The sequence below is a fragment of the Lissotriton vulgaris genome, chromosome 9 (assembly GCF_964263255.1).
Source record: "Lissotriton vulgaris chromosome 9, aLisVul1.2, whole genome shotgun sequence".
In the NCBI taxonomy this organism is placed as follows: Eukaryota; Metazoa; Chordata; class Amphibia; order Caudata; family Salamandridae; genus Lissotriton; species Lissotriton vulgaris.
The window spans coordinates 821,160,622-821,182,672 of NC_141697.1; the positions used below are offsets into that span (position 1 = coordinate 821,160,622).

Genomic DNA, 22,051 nt, shown 5'->3' on the forward strand with positions numbered 1-22,051 from the left:
GGACAATGCTCCTAAGGCCTTCCCTCAATGGCACGGCATTAGTTGCCTTTCCGCCGGCCACCTTTTTGACCTGCAGGGCTTCCTCACCCTGACGGACATAATCCAGGGCTATGATGTTGTCTCCCCCCACTTATTTCAGTACTTCCAACTTAGGCACTGGCTCACACACCCAGACATCGTTCCCCTAGTTGGCAGACCCATGACGACCTTTGAGAAATGGCTAGTGACGAAGGACTCGGACAGACATCTCATCGCAGACCTCTACAAAATGCTTACACCCCTACACCCCTTTCAGGCAAGACAGCAGGCCAAAAGCGCTGGGAGGCAGAACTGGGGAGGGCCCTATCACCCAAGGAATGGAGTTCTATCTGCTATAGAGACGCCCATACCATGCGCAACACCGCATCCAGGGAGGCGGCAACGAAGTTGGCCATATACTGGCACCTCACCCCAGTTCGGTTTAATAAAGGTAACCCCACACGTAGCGCGCTATGTTGGAGGGGCTGCGGGGAAAAGGACACCTTAACTCACCTCCTCTGGGAGTGCCGTTCAGTCCAGGAATACTGGAAGACAGTCCTGGACGACATTGATTCCACATTTGATACTGAAATCCCCAGATTCCCGACATATACCATTTTAGGCCTACCCAATGCACTCACCTTCCCCCTAAAGTCTCCTAGAGGTCACCAGATGGGGATCGCCATGCAAGCCGCAACACAACACGTTCTGTCCCTTTGGGGCTCCAACACCAGACCCACTCACACGGGTTGGTTACATAAAATACGGTTCACCTTGGGAATGGAACGCATTCACGCCACGCTCAGACACTCCACGGCTGCTTATCAGAAGGTATGGCTTCCGCTGCTTTCCCTCTTGCCCAAAGAATTTAATGAGATCACGTGCCCTAAGTACCTGCGCATACTACGACTCACAGCGAACACACATGACTCCTCGTAACCATCTGGGTGATTGCATCATCTACTATACGAATGTAGCTATGTTTGTTTCACTTGTTCGGCACACTGGGTGGGGAGGGAACAGGGAGGGGGGTTGGGGGAGTGGGATGGAGTTTTAGTTGGGGCTTTTCCTCCTACGATTTCATTGCCTCACTACAGGGGACATCCGCAATCCAGGCACTAAACCTTTGTTATACCAAATACAACTGGCCATCTATACACCCAATGGACACTGTATACCTATCTGTTTTGATTGTCTTTTATGCCTATTAAACCTTCCTCGCAATGTAGTGTCTACTGTTGCTCCTGAAATCAATAAAACAAATTTGAAATTAAAAAATAGTTTCACAATATCTCTAGCCAATATAGTAGTTACCAGTGTCATTGGTCCCTCCACCACCGTGAAGTTATCCCCCAACCCCTCCCACTCTCCCCCAAAAATAGAGCAATCAGGAAAACCCTGAATGATGGTTGTCAGTAATAATTAGTCTCCTCGAGGCCGCATCTTACAATACAGCCATTAAAATTCGGCATTGATCTATACATGAAAAACGTGATTAAACACATGAGAAAAAAGGAACAGAGCCACTAATGAAAGAGACTAAGAAAGAAAAGCAGAATAAACCACCAAAGGTCATAACCCCCCCCCCCCCCAAAAAAAAGAAGAAGAAAGATGGCTCCCCCATCCAGAAACTTGGCTACCAGAAGATCCCTGTATATGTGCCTGTATATGTGCCTGGCAGAACAAGTAGTAGCGAAAGTTGAGAAAGAGGTATTACTGTAGGCTAGCACTCATTTCCTAGCCTTAGTGAATTTGTCTCAGTCAGGTAAGTTTCTTCTGACCTTTAACTCAACCCCTTTTTTGCCTTAGCTTCCCCCAGAAAAACGCCTACAAAAAGAACCGAGTGGCCCCGTTTAAAATGACTTTGAACCTGGCAGGATTCATTAAAAACACTTGGTCTCCCAGCTGCTGAAAGGGGCAATTAGTTGGCGCAAACGCAATCTCCGCTCTACAGTTGAGTGCCAAAAATCAGGTTTGGCAAAATACATTAGCCCTTTTCTATGACTTCGGTCTGGCTTGGTCTAGGAAAAAAGTTCCAGAAGAACACCAGGAATGCCCTGGGCTTCTCTCTGGGTGAGCTACTACCATTACGCCTTTGTTTTAAATTAAAGGGGAATCGATGCGCCCGCTGGACTTCATAGTCCCAGTTTGATCCGGGAAAGCTTCTTGTAAAAGTTTCACAATATATCACCTTGGATAGTCTCCTTCTACTCCTTCCGGGATACCAAGCAAGCGGAGAATATTCCTGCGTTGTCGATTCTCCTGTTCTTCCATCTTCATCATTAAGTCCATCAGGCATGCATCGTGAGCAGAACCTTCGTCTTTTAGGGTAGTTACTTCTGTTTGTAGACTCTCTGTGCGGCCCTCCACCAAGTGGACAAGATCGCTGATGTCGGTGCATATTTATTTTTAACTTTCTCAAGACCCCTTGTAATTTTGTAGCGGCACTTTTAGCTGAGCGATTGTCAGAGTGGACCTCTTCTTGGAATTCCTTGATTGAAGCTAGGATAGAAGCTAGAGAGGGTTCTGCCATGGATTCTGATGTAGTTTTCAAGTTTTCCCAGAGCGAAGTCTGATCTGCTTTCTCCCAGAGGGGATAAGACATCTGAGAGTCTGAAAAGTCCCATTTGAGCTGGCTGCACCTTTTTGTCTTGTTTCGTGTTTTTTCTGGCGCTGCACAGTTCCAGTGATTTTGGAGGGTTCAATACGGTTATCTTCGCTTGAGCTAGTTCTGCCTTCGTCTGTATTCATCAAAGAGCCGTACGAAACTGAGTAAACGTTTTCACCACTGAGCTCCGGAGTCCAAGGAGCTTGGGGGCCAGAATTAGCTTCTAGGCTAAGGATGTAATTAGTAGTGCCAGTTCCTAGGAGTTTTGCCCTGGTCTCGGATACATCTTTTATCATGGCGGAGCCCAAGACTAGGGTGGCAGAAGCTGAAGGTGTCGCTAATCCTAAAGCTGCTATGATTCTGGTGGAGTCTTCCATAGGGGCTGGGTTTGAGGGTAAATTGTTAGGGTCTAATAGTCCTTCGGATCTATTTTTGCCTTCCAGCTGCTCGCTTGGGGATACAGTTACCTCAGGTTGTACAAGGGCTCAATTTTCCTTTAAGGCAGTAGGCATTTGATTAGGATTTCGTCTCCTTTGTGTTTTTAATAATGAGCTATCGGGTTCACTCTTCTGGGGGAGCGTGGAGTCTGGTATAAGGGATGGTCCCTTAACTCCCAAAACCAATTTCGTAATAGACTGTTGAGAGCCTGCACCTTCTCTTGTAACACCTCCATCCAGAGTCTCCCCGTAGTTCTTTTGAAACTGTTGGCCTCCCGTTTAACTCTGGGTATATTGTCTGTCGTTCCAGCGTCCCCGAAAACAGCACTGACTTGGACGGGTTGAGCTGCTTTTATCTTATTACCTTTGCCGCTTTTGGCGCCCTTGGTCGACATAGTCGCGCTCCCCTGTAGTCTTCCCGCCGGTCGTAGCACAATCTTGAAGGAAATTGAAGCAAGCACGGAGGCAACAAAGTAACAAAGCGTTTCAAGAACGTCTAACACTCTTCCTAGAGTGAACACCCTGCGTGGGCTATCAGCATCCGAAACGATCCCCACAAGTTGGAAATAGAGGCTAATCACTTGCGTCCTGCTCCCTCCCAGGTTCCGCATTGCTGGTCAGTTCGCATAGCCGATGCGTACGGTGTACGCGACATAGATCCACGCTGACACCATGTTGCTCCACACCAGTATCTTGCTGGAGTACTGTTGGCTTTGCTAATGCTTTTTGAACTAATGTCACAAATAAATAAGCAGAATGATTATAGAGTGGATCCATTTTTTTTTGCTTTCCTTTTTTGGGCTCTAAATTTTAGAAGCTAATTTAGTTTGAATGCCACATTGTACTGACCATTGCTGCTACAGATCATAGATGAAAATCAACTAAAGGAACTGCATCTTTCCTGCTTCATTTATTGTTTGCACAGTCGAATGGCCATGCTCTTCACTCTTCAAGCTTTCCAGTTTTTTATAGACTTGTACAAAGTGCCTTCACAACATTTACCTTTACAACCCTTTTGCATGCTGATATGTGTAAGTCTCATGGACATAAAAATACTGCTTCTGAAATGACCTGTATAGTCTTGGAGGGAGAAATGCGACACCTTTACAAAATGCTTTGTAATAACCAGAGTCCAGGCTAACAAATATTATACTTGGAGGAAAGTGAAAGGTAATGCAGTCAGGATCATTTTAAACCACATAGTATTTTTGTGGGTACCCTAAGCAAACAGCTGTAATGTTCTCCCTGACCTCCCTTTAGATGTTTCACCTCATGCAGACACCAGATGCAAACACACACTTAAGTAACCTCCCCAAACATACCAAACCCCCTCCCCCCAAAGTATAAATGGATACAGCATGACCTCAAGTAAGCCAGTAACAACGTAATGCAACATTTTGACATTCTCTTCAATGTCCTTCAGATGTCACCAAGGTACCATTCCACCATGTTTAGTGCAGGTTTGCATTTGAGATATACATCTGCTGTTCCCCCGGCATCAATACTCACTGTAACATGTTCATAATCTTGACCAAGCTCATGGGATGCTGCTACCACTTCCCGTTCAGAGATCCACTGCTCCAAGTCATCTACATCACGTTTAAGTTGGCAGAGGCGCTGGTGCTCCTGCAGTTTGCCACGTCGCTCCTCCGCCAGGTCTTTCAGGCTTGCATACAGCTTGTCCACTTGCCCTTGGCGCAATGTGATGCGGTCACTGAAAAAAAACAGGAGGAGTGACTGTGCAAGAATGGAAGAATATTCATATTAAGTAACAATAGCTACGTCGAGGTTTTAGCTCTATACAGGGAATTACCACATTGAAATAATTTGTTATCTCATAGTGAACCTCAGAAAAATAAATGTATCTACGACAGAACGCTGACATCATGTTCCTACTCAAAACTCCCATGCAAAGGTTGCAAACACTTTCTTCCATCATCGAACAGAATGCCATCTGACTGTCAATAAATAGGAGTTAGTTGGAAGCTCAGTGTCTTTGGTGATGTATGTTCATGACTGCAGGACATGATAGTCTACTTGCAGGAGGTGAGTTCACCTCTGACTCACTCACTGTATTTTCCATACTAGCTATCAACATTATCAATATTTCCAAAAACAAGACTATTAAGTAAAGATGGGCTCAACAGAAATACTAAATTTAAATTAAGAAATCTTGTCTTATTGCCATGTCAAACTGGGTACGGAATTGTATGGACCAAGCTATGTAAAGGTAAAGTCCCAGGAAGCATGGAGGGAAAAGAGGTTAGTATATCCCACTCTCTCTCTCAGACACAAGTTAAAGAATCACTGCTTTCTGGTTCCATAAGGCAAAAGCATGGTACTGCAAAAGCTTCTTTACCTAATAATTATCTACAGTATCTATCAAATATTACAGCATTTAACGAGGAATCCAGTCTTTGAATTTCCTATTATACTGTGAAAATGAAATGGTGAGATCACTACACTGAAAAACCTGGAAAGAAGCAAATCAAATGGGCTAGACCGCTAGAACAAAGTGTAATCCCAAACAGCTACCTGTACTTCAAAAGAAATTGAAGTCCTGGAAATGCACCTTCAAGGGAGAGTAGGAGACACTCAAAGGGGACCAAAAGAAGTAAGCATTAAAACATTCATCATTATGAAATTAAAAGGTCAAGTACACATGCTCAGACCCCCTAAGCGAAGTCATATGTCACAGAATTACATTCCACCTCAGGAACCACACTCACAGACCCCCTCCTGATACAGGAAGAATTCCTGTCCTATTTTAAAACGCTATACACTACTAAGCTGGGCCCCGACCGTACTGACCAGGAGGAATATCTTTCGGAAATTGCGTTCGTTTATTTAGAGAAATTTATGCAAGATTTCCTAGCAGAACCCATAACAGCTGACAGTATAAACAAGGCCATTGCCGCCCTGAACACGTCCACAGCCTCAGGATTGGATGGATTCACAAGCGAATTTTATAAAGCTTACAGAGACCTTTTAACCTCGCACTTGTTGAACGTCTATGCTGAGGCCCTGGAGACACAACAGCTTCCCCCTACCCTGAGAGCAGCAGTTATTATATTGCTCCCGAAACCTGGCAAAGATCCCCTCTAATGTAGCTGGTAGCGCCCACTATCACTGTTAAATTTAGACTATAAATTTCTTGCGAAGGTCTTGGCATGTCGCCTCTCGTTGCTTATGGAATCTATAATCCCCCCTGCCCAGTCAGGCTTCATTCCGCAACGGTCCACTGCCTTCGATCTCCATACTTTGTTTAATACCCTCCACAGGCTAGGCCCCGAGCTACCTGTGGCAGCGATTCTGCTGGATACCGAAAAAGCTTTCGACTCCCTAGAATGGCCCTTCTTTCTTTCTATAATGCAGTATATGGGCATGCCACAAGGCTTCATCGGAAGTATGGCCCTACTATACACACAACCCACAGCTAGACTCAGGCTAAACGGTACCCTCTCTTCTCCTTTTGCCTTAACACGCGGCACGCGTCAGGGATGCCCCCTTATTGTTTATTTTGGCAATGGACCCCTTGGTTAGAACACCTCCAGGAAAAGTACCTCCACAGAGGTCTGGTATTTAGAACGGGCCCATTATTGGTTTCCCTATATGCAGACGACACAATCCTATATGTGCATGACCCCCAAACAAATCGTGACCCGCTACTCAGGGAGATCCTTGTTTTGGTACCTTCTCCGGCCTGGGAATCAACTGGCGCAAGTCAGTTATTTTCCCTCTTACGGCGGAACGCCCCGTTGGACCCCGGAATTTCCACTAGACTGGTGCGCTGAATCGGTAAATTATTTGGGGATTCATATCCATCATGACACCGAGCAGATTGTACGCCGCAACTATGGGGTGGCAATCTCCCAATTAGAGTCACGAATTGACACCTGGCTTAAACTCCCTCTTTCCATGGCGGAGCACGTAGCGTTGATAAAAATGATAGTTCTCCCTAAATTTCTATATTTGTTCCATAACATCCCAGTCCCCCTCACCAACAAGTTTTTCAATACTCTAAAATCACTCTTAATCAAACTAGTCTGGGGTAACAAGACATCAAGGGTGAAATGACAAGTAATGACCCTTCCTTATAATCGGGGTGGGTATGGGGTCCCTGATCTACAACTATACTATTTAGCTGCACAGTGCAGCTTTGCACACACTTGGTACTACCCCAATGCAAGGATCACCTACCTCCGACCTGAATCCAATTCCGTCCTACCCGCCACACTTGCCTCAGTTCTACCTGTAGTGTAGTTCCTATATTCCCAATAGGCTCTGCGCATTAGAATAACAAACAGTAGTTTAGACGTAGGACTGAGGTCGAATAGGTCTCTACTGAATATGTTGGACTTAATTAGGTATGCCAGCTAGCTCAGAGGTCACTAGAAACGTTCTCGAATGAACAGGGAGGAGTTAACTTTCCTGATTAGACAAGAAGGGATTAGCTTCTGACAACCGCATAAACATGACAACTTTGCTCCCTCCAGAATAAGCAGTATATCTCCAGAGTCGTGTGAAAACAATAAATAGCTATTTCACTCAGTCAATCGTGCAAGCTTAGTTTCACCAGAGTGCAGAGAAATAGAGAGACGGGCGTTTTCAATAAAATGTGTTATTTATTGAGCAGTCTTCTTTCTCATGCAAGAGAAATGAATTGCCACAAGTGCAATACTTATCATAAAGTAAAGTGCGTACAGTAAAAGGAGTATTATGAAATAATACTGAAAAAGCATTGATATGGTTTCTGAGCCATACGATACTTAAAATGGATAAAATATATACAATTACATACAATGATAAAAGTTGACTAAACGTACTCAACTTGTGCTTCTAAGATATGCCTACCCCAGTGTACCTAACCTAAGCCTAGTACGTGGGAAGGAGTAAGGGAGTCGCAGTTTAAGTTAAGTTCGTTTTGCCAAGATTCTGAATCAAGAATTCTCTAAGGTTCTAATCAGCTCCGTACATTGGTTTTAGAATGAAGGAGGTCTTGTATCTCGTTCTCAGGACTCGATCTCCCAGTCACCCGCAAGGGTGACTGGAAACACTGGAGCTGGATTTTCTCGGCAGGAGAAAAGACAGCGTCTTTCTCAGTGCGTCAAATGGGAGGGACGGCTTCCTTCGGCACTCGCATCAGCTGGGCTTTGGGTAAGTAGATAGCCGCTCTGCTCCAAACCACAGTGTGTTGCTTAAGGCAAATGCTGGTATATTTATACCTGGAAGGTGCCGTGTTTGACGTAAGGTTGGACATAAGACGTCAATAAGAACTGTCACTAAGAACTGGCAGTTCTTTCAGAACTCGCAGGAGTTCTAGGACAAATCAAAACAAAAGCAGGGGGAATTCCCGGGTTGCTGGAGGTTTGGTTTGTTTAAAGAACGAGTTGTACTTTCTAGCAGTCTAAGGAAGTAGCCTTGCAGTATTTTGACTGCATTGGCTATTACTAAATATGGATATGAATCTTATGCCTTTATAAGGATATGATTTGTTATAACCACATAAGGGCATAAATCGCGGATATTTAATTAGGATCCTAGATACGTTTACAACATACCCACCGGTATCCCTCCAGACCCTAAAGATATTTTTATTTATTTATTTATTTCGCTTCTGGAACACACTATCACCTAAGAAAGGCAACCAGTTTCCACCACCAGCTGGGCATGGCTCAAACTGAGCAATCTCATCCGCACGCAGGCACTATATTCCTCCTCTCTTCCCCTACAAATGCTAACTTATTACCTATCACCGATGAAAAGTTGGTGCAAAGAACTTGCCTCAAATTCAACATCCTCACGATAGGAGATCTTTTTCCCGCGGGCCATGTCTTTGACTTGGAGGATGTATCCAAGTTTTCAGAAGCTACGTTCATGGACAGGTTCATTCTGGCCAGGCTGCACTCGGCGCTACGAGACAGATTTCCAGACTACCAGCTAGAACCCCCTTCATTTCCCCCCCTTACACTAGTGCTAGACAGCAGCAAGGGGCCCCATCTTATATCCCAGCTGTATAGGGCTAGTGCTGACCTGGTGCCAGGAGACGACGCAAGGGTACGCTCTGCATGGGAGTCGAACTTGGGTAACCCAATCACGGACGAACAATGGCTAGCCTGCTGCAAGGTTACTAGAACAGTGTCACTGAACAGTAAACATAAACTGATACACTTTAAGTTCCTGCGTAGAATTTATGTTACTCCTGCTCGAACACACAAGATAGACCCCTCCAGACCTCACTCCTGCCAACGATGCCAGGTCCCCCAAGCAGACTTCTCACATCTTGCCTGGAATTGCCCGCAAATTCATGATTTCTGGGTGGATGTCCACAAACTGCTAAGTAAAATGATTCAAATCTCGATGGAGCCTTTGCCTGAGATAGCGCTACTGGGGTACGTGGTGCAGATCCCTTTGAAGGTTCGCAGATTTGCTGCCATTTCATTACTCTTGGCAAAAAGAGAGGTCGCAATTTTTTGGGGTAGCAGAAGAGCGCCACAGACGGCTGGGTAGATCCAAAGTTTAACGAACTGTTCGATGAAATGTGACTTGTACGCCAGTACTGTTCCGACATCTTCTAGACCCAAAGACATTTGGGGGCCGCTCCAAACCTTCCTTACATTGCAGCAGCAAGCCCCTCCTTCATAACAGGGGCAAGGTCTAGATCCAACAGGGGTGGGCTGAAGAAAGTACACTGTATTCATAAGATGATTGTGTATATTCTACGTGTTGGGATGAATGGAACTGAAGACACAATAGGGGCTAAGTGGACTAACGGAGGGTCGGAGGGAGCTGCCCTTAACGGTGAGAAGGCCATGTCCATCGCTAGGGCTTTCAGAATACAACAGCTGTGATGTGACTGCTACTTTGCTGTCCTACTTTGCCTTGATGATTACATTGGAATGACAATGTTGAAATACACTCTATATGTAATGCAATTGAATACTGTGCTCTGCTTTAATTTTTCAAACTGCTAAAATAAAGTAAAAAAAAAAAAAAAGTCATGTACACAGTTTACTCATCTAATATAAAAACAAAGTACAGCATTTGAATAGGCTGCTATCATCCAGGGATTCTGACCTGAAAATGTAATATAGGAACCCCAACATGATGACCTCTGCCAAGGTATTTCAGTCATACTTGGACAAGGCATGGAGAACATATGGTGATGTCTCTACATATAGGGGTTTTAAGTATTTCAAAATATTCCAATTAATGACAGAAAATGTTCAATGCATGAGGATCTATGTAAGATATACTGGATATGTCTACTGACAAAGAAAGCACCAGCCATAACTGTAGGACTAATCTGAAAGCAATGTTCAAATATTCTGGGCGAGCCTGCCGATGTCTAAAGTAAGCAGAAAGCACCTGGCATCTCAAAGTTTGGATTTACTGAGTGAAAAATTAATTTGAAGTTTTTCCAAACTATGGTAATACCTGACAGGTCTTATTTACACATTGTGTTTGTCCTGTGAGATAGTACAGGTCATGTTCTGAGGTAGGGGTGCTTGCAAATTCCGGACTGTGGCACTGGGTGTAGCTGCCACGCACGCTCGACATGAGCCCCCACATAATGCGGGGCACTGTGCATGTCCCCGCTCTGTGCATAAAACGGGTGTAGCAGCTATTTAATCCATTGCCCAGCACTAAGTTCTGTATTCTCGTTGTGCATGGTGTCCTGCACGCACAGTGTGTTGCATCTACGGTTGGCTGAGCAATGCTTGCGTTACTCCATGGAATTTGTGGAGTTTCTTGGTAACTCCATGGAATTCCGCAGAGTTGAACGCTGTGAGCTCCGCCCGGGCCTAGTTTTAAGTGACAGCCTCCCCTCAGGCCCGCAGGCCTTCTCTTGACTATTTTGCAGGGAGTACTGACAATACCACATGGGTGTACCCAAAACTAATATAGTCACAGTGCATTAGTTCTGTACATCCCATTAACTTTATAAAACAAAAAACAGCCCAAAATCTACAAAACTTATACTGACCTCTCAGGGTGGCCATTCAACACCATATCCCTGCTGGCATTGGCCAACTGATGTATGGTTTGTGCATAGTCATCGAATGCCTGCTCCATCACAAGATGCTTCTTCACCATCGCCTGGGCACCTAGCTCGTCCTGTGGAAACATAACAATGATGACATACCCCATATACAAAAGGCCAAACATTGAGCTAAACAATTTTAATAATTCTGATCATATTAAAATTTCTCATCTTGTTAACTTCCAAAGCCACTACATAAATAGTATGTTGCACATACGGATGCATTAAAGTCCACCGAGGCAGCATGTAGCATTCTTTGACAGAATACTCTGCTCTGACTAAGTGAAAGCGGTTATGAATCTAGTTTTTAGACTACAGAAAAGGTTTTGCATAATTTAAGTCAGATGAACTGTGAATTATCAGGATAACATACAAGACATACTTTTCAGTACAGCAGTGCATCCTTGGAAAGAAAACAAACAAAGTCGGACAAAGTGGGACATTGTTATTGACAAGGTGTACACAATCTAATGGTAAAGCATCCAGCATTTCTAAGGTTATGAAATACCAGTATTTGTAAAGCGCACAGCTACCTCTGAAGTGGTGTCCCAGCGCTGGGGGCCCTCGGAAAGATTAAGTAAGCTATTGTCCAGAGTCACGTGGTGCTGGGCTAACCTGCCGCCGGCACCTGTGATTGAACGGTGAACCACGTAGTCCGGAGTCAGGCACCCTGGCCGCTGCGCCACACCTCTTCCACAAAAACAAGTTATAGAACAAACTTAAGGAGCATGGAGTAAAGCTTCATTTAAGTCATGGAATATGCAAAATGTTATAGCATGTGATGTGTATCATTTAGATTTTAATTTTTTAATTTTTAAAGTTTTGTATAGAGCGGACCAGACCCCAGAGGGTATCAAAGCGCTTTACAATTAGGATCGCTGCATTATATGTTACATCCGTTACAAAAACATAGTAAGGTACAGTAAACATAACAAAGTTGCTGGGATTTGTAGAAGGGAGGGGAGGAAGAAGCGTTCGCAGGGAGATGAGAAGGAACTGTGTCCAATGTCTGGCTGGGTAGGTGACGGTCAAGGGGGAAACCAGGGCCAATCACTTCTATAGCTGTCTAGCAGCTCCACCGGGCATCAGCCATGTTGCTCAGGTCTCAGCTATCAGAGAAAATGGTTTTGATTTGATATGATTTGAACAGTTCTATACAGCACTGGCTAGACACAGAGGTATTAGAGCGCTTACCAAAGGATCGGTGCGTTACAAGTTACATCAGTTACAGGAGCATAGTACTGTACAATAAACAACATCAGAGTTGTGAGAATTCGTAGGAGGGAGGGGGGAAGGAGCCATAGCAGGGAGACGAAGAAGAACTGTGTCCAATGTCCGGCTGGGTAGGTGACGGTCAAGTGGGGAACCAGGGTCAATCTCCTCAATAGCTGTCTAGCAGCTCCATCGGGCATCAGCCATGTTGCTCAGGTCTAAGTGTTTAGGAAGCAGTTTAGAATAGATACATAGTCAGATAGCGGAGGAGCATGGTGGTGGGGGGGTTTTAGTAATCCAGGGACGGAGCTGAGGTTACCATTTAGGCAGCCGATGGAACGAAGGCAGAGGCGGCCGCCATTTTAAAGTCAGGCACATCGTAACCAGGCCTCTGTATAAACCTGTGTAGGCCATGGTGAAGCCCTGCTCTTATCCACATTGGATCAGATGGGTGACTTGTTAGAGCTTGCAGCGCAGAGCAGGCTGCAAAATGGTGCTGCGATTTAAGATGGTGGCGCAGTTTAAATCCCATATGGGGCCGCAATTTAAGTTCCAAGGGCAGACTCTGGCCAGGACGACTCACAGGGGCATCCGTAATCGAGGAGGCTGCAGAATCGGGGATCGCAGTGACGGCACCTGTCGGGCAGCAGAGCGCCGGGCCAGGTCGAAGATTAAAAGCAAAGCTACAAAATGGTGCCCCGATTTATATCAGTGAGCAGGCTCTGGATAGGAGGACCCCTAGGGCATCCGGATTCGAAGCAGCGAAGTGGAGGCTGCAGAGTCAGGGATCCCGGGGTCAGAAGAGCGGCAGAAGTCTGCAACATGGTGCCGGAGACCAAATGGAGCCAGTGAAACAACCTGAATGCAGGAGAAGGGAGAGTACGACGATGTTCCGGAGAGTTGAGGAAACAGATCTACTGACCAGGTGCTGGCTGCAGGGCTCTGGTTTGGTCCACCGAGACAAGGGATGACGGATGACGGTAGCAGGTGGGACTCGTCACTGTGCTCCTCAGGCCAGCGGGAGAGTTAACAGATGGAGCCTGCATACCGGGTAGCCCCCCCAGTGCCAGGAGAACTCGATCCACAGGAGGTAAGCACGGGAGCCGGGAGAGCCGACACGGTCAACCAATATCTCGCCCCCGTAGGGATCGGCCTTCTAGCAGCAGAACAGCCAGGGGGCTGGGGGTCAACAAAGCAGTGCTGGGGTCCGGGCAGCGTAGGCAATGACCAGCACAGAAGCGTCAGTCGATCCGGTTGAGTTGGCTGCTAAGATCCGTTTCAGTGGTATGGTTCGGAAGGGAGCGCAGTCCGGTCGAGGGGGCAGGCGGGTGGAGGGACAGCGAGGGGGTTTTTACGGGGATAACTACCTAATTGGTAATCCCCAAACCGGGAGCTCCTTGGAAGGCTCCTCCTCGGCAGCAATCTTGTCTGAAATAAGATGTAAAGACTGACGCCAAACGTAACATGAGGCATCATGTGTAGCAATGCGCAACATAGTGAGCAATGTCTTGGATGTTTTCATATCTGGTTTATCAATTTTTTAACCCTGGGGCACGGCCCAGCAGTATTGCTAGCCAGATCTATCTCTATCAACGTGGTGCCGCCTATGCCAGGATGTCTCCCGCCACCTCATTAACCTTTACATCCAAATTACAGGACCTGTGCTTCAAACCGCCACTCACTGCTCCACTCTGAGACTAATAACAGCTGGGGGGGTCTTAGGACGGGACAACTGGGACTATACCACATACTAGGTGCTACAGAGCTCTGCTTCAATGCACAGATCCAGAGAGTTTCCCCATAATGTATCCAACAACAGCTTCTAACAACATGAGACGGACACTAGAAAATCAGACCCTAAATCTTTCCTTACCCTGAAACATTTGTCAAATTTAACATGAGCTGTGTCCAGAACAGCCCTGATGAAAGGGAGATTCTGAGAAGGAGTCAGGTGTGACTTCTGCACATTTATAGAGAACCCCAGCGAATGCAGGTTTCAGGAAGTCTAAAGGTGAGAGACTACAGCCTGGGGCAAGGACGCCTTCAACAGTCAGTCGTCGAGGTAGGTGAAGACTGACACCCCTAAACTGCGCAGATGAGCTGCAACCACTGCCATCACCTCAGTGAACACCCGAGGGGCACTGGTAAGGCCGAAGGGGAGCAGAGTAAACGGACAGTGCTCATGGCCTACCTTGAACCGCAGGTAATGTCCGTGGCCCGGCAGGATGGGGATACGCATCCTGCAAGACCAACATTACCAGCCAACAAGACCAGAGCTAAAGTAAGCATATTGAACTTCTCCTTGAGGAAGACATTGACGGTCGAAGATCTAAATGGGCCTAAACCCTTTGTTCTTTTTTGGAATCAAAAAGTAGTGGGAACAACAGCCACTGCTATAACTTCCTTGACCAGGAGAGCTGTAACTTTCACTTCGTACACTTTTAAATAATCCTCCGTCAGCCATTCTTTGTGGCAGAATGGGAGGAGGAAAAGAAAGTAAAGGCAGAGAATACCCACTTGTCCAATTGTTGGACAGGCCACATGACGGGCCGCTCTCCCCCGGCTCGACCAAGCCCGAGCCAGTCACACAAGCACCACACACCACCATTGCACGTCCTACGTCCCCTCAGGGACACCTGCCCTCGAGCATGATAACCTCGTGGGTCCGATCCACTGCCGACCCATGCGCCCAGCCAGGGCCGCCATCTTGGACACTTCGCCACGAGGCCGCCTGGCCCCCGATCGACCTCAACCCTGGGCCTAGCCCGGCCTCAGACATTCCGGCACCACCCTCCACCCAGGAGGTGAGCGAGCTACTTGGCCAGTCAATGGGAGAAAGAGGTGTCGATGGTTCTCCCCCGGCCAGTGCCGCTCGCCCATCGCCTCCCCGGGCGCTGGCTCCACCCCCCTGCTGGGTGTCTGGACTCCCTCATCCCGGACCTCCCGACCTCCAAGTGCGAGGGTCCGGACATCAAAGCACGCCAGCCCTATAACTGGGGCAGCTCCAGAACAGGAAGGCAGTTGTATCTTGGAGTCGAGAGACGAAAGAAGAACTCATCCTGGACGGACTACTGGCGCTGCCGTAGCTCTGTCCTGTGCACCATCATCCTGCCTGTTGGCGCTGCCACAGCCGTCGTAACCTTCCTCCTTCACCGTCGTCCGGATCTGCTGGCGAGGCCGCGGACCGTTGTAACCGTCATCTGCATCGGGACCTGCTTGGCTTCTCCACGGCCCGTCGACCATCCTTCATCCATCTCGGGACCTGCTTGGCTCCTCCACGGCCCGATCAGCAAACACGCCGAGCTCGAGGATTGAGAGCTATTGAACTCATTGGTAACTAAGACTGTCCCGCTACCCTTTTCCTCATCCAGAGATCAGAACCGAGGGGACCCCTGAGTCCAGACCTCCTTGTATGATATCAACGTAACCTAAGAATTGCATATAAAGTCTTGTTAACCTTCAACCTTGTGTGGTGTCCGTCTGTGGGGGGGAAGTTACTTATCTGTACAGTCGTTGGAGTCGGCTCTCCCTGGAGACCTCTCCCCGTAAACTCGGCCGACCCTCCCGGTCCGTCTAACATTGGTGGCCAGCGGCGCGATCCGAATCACCGCATAACGTACAGAGAGTAGCTCACCCCACAACGAACAACGATGTCGACTAAAGAGAGCGGAGCAACTGAGAAGTTCCAAATGGAAAAACTAGAGGAATACAGCCATCGTGAACTAAAGCAGTTCTGCATCGAACTAGGTATCGCTACCACCGGACTAAGTACCAAGGACGATTTTAAGCATGCCCTAGAATCTTGGGCAGAGACCGGGGATGTCGAAGCCCCTGAGCAAAGCACCGCGAAAAAGACCAACACGGCCCCTGAAGAGCAAAGAACGGGTCTCTCGCAAGACGAGATCCAAGAAAGAGAAAAAGCCCGACTACACGAACTCGAAATGGCCCGACTCAAGATGGACATAGAACTCAAATTGGCCGAGCAAAAAATAAACTTAGAGCACCTTCGCCTCCGAGAAGAAAGAGAGGAGAAACAGAGGCAAAGGGAGCTCGAGGAAAAAAGACTAACGTACGAGCACGAGCGGAACCTAGCCGAGATCAACCTGCGCAAACAGAATAAAGAGTTAGGGGTGCCCGACAGACCGTCCACCCCAGGGACCACGGACAAAAAAGTGCACATCCCCAAGGATGTGGTCCGAGAATATTTTCGAGAAGACGACATCCAACAATGGTTTAAGGCATATGAAATCGCGATGACTGCGCACCGGATCGATAGAGCCGACTGGGGAGCCGGCCTATGGGGCAAATTCCTCAATGAGGGCCGCGATACTCTGTTACAGCTCCCAGACCACCAGATGACCTCCTACGACCATATGAAAGCGGCCCTCCTCACTCGCTATGGCCTCACGCCCGAGATGTACCGTCAGAGGTTCCGAGACTGCACACGCATTCCAGGTACAACTTGGGTGGACTATGTAACGTACTTTAGCCGAGCCTTCGAAGGCTGGATCAGAGGGAACAACGTCACGACCTACGAGCAGTTGTTCAATCTGATGGTATGGGAGCATCTGTCCAACAATTGCTTCATTGAACTACGCCAACACCTCCTCGACAGCAAGTTAACCGACCCCCGGCAGCTCGCAGCTGAAGCTGACCGGTGGGAGATCACCCGAGTGGGCCGGAATGGGTCCTACGAGCAGAACAGGAACCACAATGGTCACCACCGACCCAGAGGAGGAGGAGGGGGCCAAGGACGAGGAAGAGACAACACTCCGGCCGCCCCCACTACCAGCACCACCCCCCCGGCCAACCGGGGCAGCACCCCGGCGCGACCGGGATACAGAGCCAATGTTACATGTCACCGATGCCAACGAGTCGGCCACTATGCCAACGACCCAAGCTGCCCGCAGTATCAGAGTCCAAGACCCCGCCAGGTGGCCGCCGCGGCACTAGGGGAAGAACAGATCTCCGAGGATCAAGAAACAGACGAGCAAGAGTATCAAGAGTGGGAGCCAGCCGCCATGACTCTCGCGTGCTTGGGGGGAAGAGACATGGTCCCGCGGGTCCCCCTACCCGCTAACACCCAGAAGTACAGCCAGTGGGTGAGCATCAATGGACAACGGGCCGAAGCCCTTCGAGACACCGGGGCCAGTGTGACAGCCGTCCGCTGTCATCTGGTGACCCCAGAACAATATCTACCGAACATTCTCTGCCCTGTGCGATCAGCCGACAACTCGGAGAGTCTGTGTCGGATGGCCTGCGTCCCCTTTGAGTGGGGAGGGGTCTCCGGCATGTTGAAAGTAACGGTCCGAGACGACGCCCCCGTGGACTGCCTCCTCGGAAATGACCTGGAAAGCTCCCCGTGGGCAGCCGTGGAGCGAAAAGAACACTTGGGGATGTTGGGCGTCCCAGACTGGGCGTGCGTCACCACCCGGTCCATGGCCGCCCGTGCCAACCATCACCCGGAAGAACCAGAATGGCCGGCGCCTCCGCCTCCGGTCGCCCCCGCCGAGACCCCCGACCAGGGCCTCCCCCTCGAACCTGCTCAACCTTCCGACCTTGCTAATCTTGACCAGTGGGCTCAAGAAGGGGGGCCCACACAAGAACAATTTCGTCAGGAGCAGAAGACCTGTCCCTCCCTTGAGGGACTCCGACAACAAGCGCTCGCCCAAAGCGCAGGGGATACCTCCGGAACTCATTGGGTCTACTGGGACAATGACCTATTGTACAGCGAGCAACGAATCGCCGAGCTGGGGGCCAACCGAGTACTAGTGGTGCCACTCCGCTTTAGAGACTTCCTGCTAAATCTGGCCCACGATGTCCCCCTGGCAGGGCACCTGGGACAAGATAAAACCTACAGCCGCCTAGTGACCCACTTCTTCTGGCCAAAAATGAGAAACGATGTGCACCAGCATTGCCGATCTTGCCCCACGTGCCAAGCCAGTGGGAAGAGCGGCCGCAAGTTAAAGGCCCCCCTGCAACCCTTTCCCGTGGTCACGACCCCATTTGAGAGGGTCGGAATAGACATTGTGGGACCCCTAGACCCACGTACAAGACAAGGCCATCGCTTCATCCTAGTACTAGTGGACCACGCCACCCGCTACCCTGAGGCTATTCCTCTCCGGACCGTCACAGCCCCAGTGGTCGGCAGGGCCCTGATGGGGATCTTCTCCCGGATGGGGTTCCCCCGAGAAGTCGTCAGTGACAGAGGCACGAACTTTATTTCCAAATATATGAAGTCCCTCTGGCAACAGTGTGGGGTCACCTACCGCTTCACGACCCCCTATCACCCCCAAGGAAACGGACTTGTTGAGCGGTTCAATCGCACACTAAAAGGGATGATCGGGGGATTGGAAGAACCCCTCCGTCGCCAGTGGGACGTGCTGCTGCCGTGCCTCCTCTTCGCCTACCGGGAGGTCCCACAGAAGTCCCTAGGCTTCAGCCCATTCGAGCTGCTCTATGGGCACCCAGTACGGGGGCCACTCAGCCTGATCAAAGAAGGTTGGGAGATGCCTCCGGCCAAGAGTCCTCCAGATGTCTTCCGGTACCTCCTCACCCTCCGCAACCAGTCCCAGCGATTCAGAGACCTAGCAAAAGCCAACCTAGAGGCCAGTCAAGAGGACATGAAGAAATGGTATGACCAGAACGCCTCATCTATTGAATTCGAGCCGGGGCAACAGGTCTGGGTAATGTCCCCCACAGAACCGTGCGCTCTCCAAGACAAATGGACGGGACCCTTCAAGGTAATCGAGCGCAAGGGTCCTGCCACCTATCTGATCGATATGGAGTCCGCCCGGAATCCGCTCCGAGTCCTCCACACCAACAGACTGAAACCCCACTTTGCACGAACAGAACTCAGCCTCTTGATGGCCACAGACAACGGGGTTGAAGACGACTCCGAGCCTCTCCCTGACCTCTTGCGGACCCAGGAGCAAGACGGCTCCGTGGATGGGGTCCGACTCTCGGAGACCCTCACCCAGGAACAACGCCAAGAGTGCCAAGCCCTCCTATCACGATTTGCCAGCCTGTTCTCCCTCACCCCAGGTGTCACTTCCTGGTGTGTGCACGATGTAGACACCGGAGACAGCCCTCCTATCCGCCACCGGGCCTACCGCGTACCTGATCGGGTACGGGCCTGCATCCAGGCGGAAGTAACTAAGATGCTCACGCTCGGGGTCATCGAGCCCTCCGACAGTCCATGGGCCAGCCCGGTCGTACTGGTCCCCAAAGCAGCCGCCCCCGGAACCACACCCGAACTCCGGTTCTGTGTCGACTACCGGGGCCTGAATGAAGTCACCAGAACGGACGCACACCCCATCCCCCGGGCAGATGAACTGGTCGACCGAATGGGCGCTGCCCGCTACCTCAGCATCTTCGATCTAACGGCAGGCTATTGGCAGATCGGCCTCACACCCCGAGCACAAGAACGTTCTGCCTTCTCCACCCCCGATGGCCACTATCATTTCACGGTCATGCCCTTCGGCATGAAAAATGCCCCAGCGACTTTCCAACGGCTCGTCAATCAGGTCCTGGCGGGGCTCGAAGAGTTCAGCGCCGCCTACCTGGACGACATCGCTGTGTACAGCCACCACTGGACCGAGCACCTCCACCACCTCCAAGCAGTGTTGCAAGCCCTTCAGCGAGCTGGCCTCACGATCAAGGCCAGCAAATGTCAAATTGGACAAGGGTCAGTGACCTACCTCGGACACCAGGTGGGAAGCGGTCTAGTGGCCCCTCTACAACTGAAAATTGCCGCCATCCAGAACTGGCAACCCCCTATCACTCAAACTGAGGTGCGAGCCTTCCTGGGCCTCACGGGCTACTACCGAAGGTTCGTGAAAGACTATGGTACCATCGTGGGGCCCCTCACCGAACTCACGTCAAAAAATCAGCCCAAGAAGGTGAACTGGACCCCAGAGTGTCAAGCGGCCTTCGAACAGCTAAAGGCCGCCATGTGTTCCGCTCCTGTGCTCCAGGCCCCAGACTACAGCCGGGAGTTCGTCGTCCAGACGGACGCCTCCGACCAGGGCATTGGGGCGGTCCTGTCCCAGGTGAACACCGAAGGCCTTGATCAACCGGTGGCCTTCATCAGCCGGAGACTCCTACCACGGGAACAACGCTGGAGCACCATAGAGAGGGAAGCCTTCGCTGTGGTATGGGCCCTCAAGAAGCTCCGACCCTACCTTTTTGGTACCCACTTTCGGGTGCAGACTGACCACCGACCCCTGCAGTGGTTGATGCATATGCGGGGGGAAAACCCGAAACTGCTACGCTGGTCCATCTCCTTGCAAGGTATGGACTTTACCGTTGAACACCGGCCTGGGTCCGACCACGCCAACGCGGATGGCCTGTCCCGGTTTTTCCGCCTCGACGAAGAGAGTCCCCAAGAGGATGGGTAACTCTCCCCGCCTTCAGCTGGGGGGGACGCATGTTGGACAGGCCACATGACGGGCCGCTCTCCCCCGGCTCGACCAAGCCCGAGCCAGTCACACAAGCACCACACACCACCATTGCACGTCCTACGTCCCCTCAGGGACACCTGCCCTCGAGCATGATAACCTCGTGGGTCCGATCCACTGCCGACCCATGCGCCCAGCCAGGGCCGCCATCTTGGACACTTCGCCACGAGGCCGCCTGGCCCCCGATCGACCTCAACCCTGGGCCTAGCCCGGCCTCAGACATTCCGGCACCACCCTCCACCCAGGAGGTGAGCGAGCTACTTGGCCAGTCAATGGGAGAAAGAGGTGTCGATGGTTCTCCCCCGGCCAGTGCCGCTCGCCCATCGCCTCCCCGGGCGCTGGCTCCACCCCCCTGCTGGGTGTCTGGACTCCCTCATCCCGGACCTCCCGACCTCCAAGTGCGAGGGTCCGGACATCAAAGCACGCCAGCCCTATAACTGGGGCAGCTCCAGAACAGGAAGGCAGTTGTATCTTGGAGTCGAGAGACGAAAGAAGAACTCATCCTGGACGGACTACTGGCGCTGCCGTAGCTCTGTCCTGTGCACCATCATCCTGCCTGTTGGCGCTGCCACAGCCGTCGTAACCTTCCTCCTTCACCGTCGTCCGGATCTGCTGGCGAGGCCGCGGACCGTTGTAACCGTCATCTGCATCGGGACCTGCTTGGCTTCTCCACGGCCCGTCGACCATCCTTCATCCATCTCGGGACCTGCTTGGCTCCTCCACGGCCCGATCAGCAAACACGCCGAGCTCGAGGATTGAGAGCTATTGAACTCATTGGTAACTAAGACTGTCCCGCTACCCTTTTCCTCATCCAGAGATCAGAACCGAGGGGACCCCTGAGTCCAGACCTCCTTGTATGATATCAACGTAACCTAAGAATTGCATATAAAGTCTCGTTAACCTTCAACCTTGTGTGGTGTCCGTCTGTGGGGGGGAAGTTACTTATCTGTACAGTCGTTGGAGTCGGCTCTCCCTGGAGACCTCTCCCCGTAAACTCGGCCGACCCTCCCGGTCCGTCTAACACCAATGTTATGGACTTTCTGTGGGGGAGATGAGGATGGATTCTCCCACCAACTGGAATAGTGTGCTGTGGTCTTGCAGAATCAGCTAGGATTGCTTGGAGGCTGCAGCTGCCGAGGTCAGGGTGGCAGACGACTTCTGGCTTCCATTCCTTTAATGGAATCAACTGTGTCCACGTCCCTCCACAACTTGGGAAGTCTGTGTAGGACGTGGCTGGGATAGGGCTGATGCGGCTGGAACTCCCTTCTGTTGT

The 22,051-nt window shown here is 50.1% G+C and overlaps 1 protein-coding gene across 2 annotated transcripts in view; it reads right to left on the bottom strand.

Annotated features, from left to right (window-relative positions):
* SPTBN2 (spectrin beta, non-erythrocytic 2) overlaps positions 1-22,051 on the bottom strand; it is a 994,900-nt gene that overhangs the window by 169,324 nt on the left and 803,525 nt on the right. For both annotated transcript variants that reach the window (XM_086938557.1, XM_086938558.1), the window contains exons 24-25: positions 11,051-11,181; positions 4,573-4,777 (exon numbers count right to left, since the gene is read on the bottom strand). In XM_086938557.1, coding sequence (XP_086794683.1) covers positions 4,573-4,777; positions 11,051-11,181 — 336 coding nt within the window. The remainder of the gene's footprint in view (positions 1-4,572; positions 4,778-11,050; positions 11,182-22,051) is intronic.